Below are 2,131 nucleotides of genomic sequence, written 5' to 3'. Positions count from 1 at the left end.
CTGTATGTCTACTCCACCAATTAAGATCTCCTTCTAACTTAGGTGACAACATCATGTCAGCCGTAAACTCTTCCGTACTTTAAAGTTGAACAACATGAATTTAAATTCATGTCCCAACGAATGATGCAAACTCTCTTATTTTACACCGTTTCATAACTCTGAATTTGCTAATTTTTGTTTTTACCTTTTCTTGTTTCTCAACTGGGAGATTTCTCAATGGAAGTTCTACTACCATTTGTTTTGAGTCGTAGATGTTTCCTAAGAATCTGCATCTAGTCGAAGGGACCTTTTGACTTTTCCGTTCGTTAATTAAAAAGCCTAATTTTTTAAAGAGTCCAACAGTGGTTAGCACATTTTCCTGGCACCTGGTTTCGGAATGTTGAATGAGTGAAACATCGTCCAGGTATATGACCGACGTATAGCCTAAGTAAATTAGGGCTGACATAACGGATTTCATGATTTTTGTGAACGTATATGGGGCTGTACTTAACCCGAATGGTAAGCAAGTAAATTCAAACAATTTCCCTTGAAATTTAAATCTTAAAACCTTTTGATCTGAATTTCTAACTGAAATGAGGTAATAAGCGTCCTGGAAGTCGATTGCTGCCATGTAGCAGTTAGGAGTTAGCAATCGTCTAACAATTTTTTCGTCTTCTAGTTTAAAATGTTCTGTGCTAATAAATTTGTTGAGATTTTTCAAGTTCAAAATAAGTCGATACGACCCATCTGGTTTTAATGTTAAGAAGATTTTTGAGATAAATTGCCTTTTACTTGGGTTTGCGTGACAAATGGCACCTTTTTTAAGCAGCTCGTCTAGTTGCTCCCGAATTGCAGTGCTTTCCTGTAGAGACCATTGAGGTTCTGCGGGTGGAACATTCTGTGATACTTTAGCTACAAACGGTATTTTGTACCCACTAACCCAGCTCAGGATTAGTTAGTCAGAGGTGATTTCCGACCAGCGAGACTGAAAATACCTTAGTCTGCCTGCTAGTGTACTGTTACGTCAAAACCTCTTGGAATAAGTTTCGGAAGGAAAATAGAGGTTGACGGGATCCGACGGATAGGGCTCCCAGACATGGAGGTATGGAATGACGTAACTAGCAATTTTAAATGTCTCGCTAACACGCTCGGAGGCGCGTGGAAGCGAGCCGAACGCACTTTTCAAAGGCTCTAAAAAGGCCAATGTCTCGTGAGGACACTATGACACTTTCCAAGAGCGGTGCGATCGCAGGTCCTAATTTTAGGTCAAGGAAATTAATCCCTATTACCCTGGGACGGACCTTGTGCACTCTCAAAGGGGAACGAAGGGGGTGAGGTCTTTAGAAATAAAATAAATGAAAAAGAAATAGGTTTAACATAGCATTATATTTAAGATTTGTAAGAACAGATAATTTTGGTCAAGCATTACAATTAGGAGTATATGTATATATATAGGTAATTTTAACTAAACATCAGAACAGACAATTTTGACCAGGCAATTCGTTAGAAGATTTATACTTGACATTGGATTTAGAGTTATATCTAGACATTACATTAGAATTATAAAAATAAAAAAGGTAATTTTAACTAATATTAAATTAAAATATAAATAAGTTACATATCGTTTGTATTATCGGGTTTCACATTACGCGGGTGTGATTGTGTGTGTATTTATGTGTGTAGGAGTATGAGGGATTTACTTGAGGTTTCTTATTATTGTGGAAGAAGGAGGGAAAAGTGGGAAAAGAGGAGTGATCATCCTGAAAAATATTATTTAGAGCGGCTAACCGACGCGCATGCTGATTCCTCAGGTTCCTTAAACGTTTGACTATGGCTCGCGACTTTCTCCTGGTTTGAGTGGATCCCGTGAGTCCACTAAAATAAATCGAATTAGGGAGGTTGGCTAGACTTTCTGTTTATTAATAATAATTTATGAGTTAATAATTTCAGGATGAGGGTTTAGAAGAGAAAACGAGTCGTATCGGATTCGCACTAAAGGTGAATCCACAGGCACGAAACGAATTCTTAATGGATGGAAATATTCGAATCGTATCGAATTCACACAAACGGCGAATCCAGAGGCACGAAACGAATTCTTAATGGATGGAAATATTTGAATCGTATCGAATTCACACAAACGGCGAATCCAGAA

The 2,131-nt window shown here is 37.9% G+C and overlaps 1 protein-coding gene across 1 annotated transcript in view; it reads right to left on the bottom strand.

The window, feature by feature from the left end:
* The window catches only part of LOC105570989, a gene marked incomplete at both ends in the record, with an annotated part of 3,705 nt that extends 2,814 nt beyond the window's left edge, over positions 1–891 (bottom strand). The window contains one exon of the mRNA XM_012028449.1: positions 185–891. Within this exon, the coding sequence (XP_011883839.1) occupies positions 185–891 (707 nt within the window). The remainder of the gene's footprint in view (positions 1–184) is intronic.
* Between the last annotated feature and the right edge of the window lie 1,240 nt (positions 892–2,131).

Source organism: Vollenhovia emeryi, unplaced genomic scaffold, assembly GCF_000949405.1.
Source record: "Vollenhovia emeryi isolate VEMERY1.0 unplaced genomic scaffold, V.emery_V1.0 DF941428.1, whole genome shotgun sequence".
NCBI classification, from domain to species: domain Eukaryota; kingdom Metazoa; phylum Arthropoda; class Insecta; order Hymenoptera; family Formicidae; genus Vollenhovia; species Vollenhovia emeryi.
The sequence above is the reverse complement of the archived record's forward strand: the minus strand, read 5'-3'. Positions and strand labels throughout refer to the sequence as shown.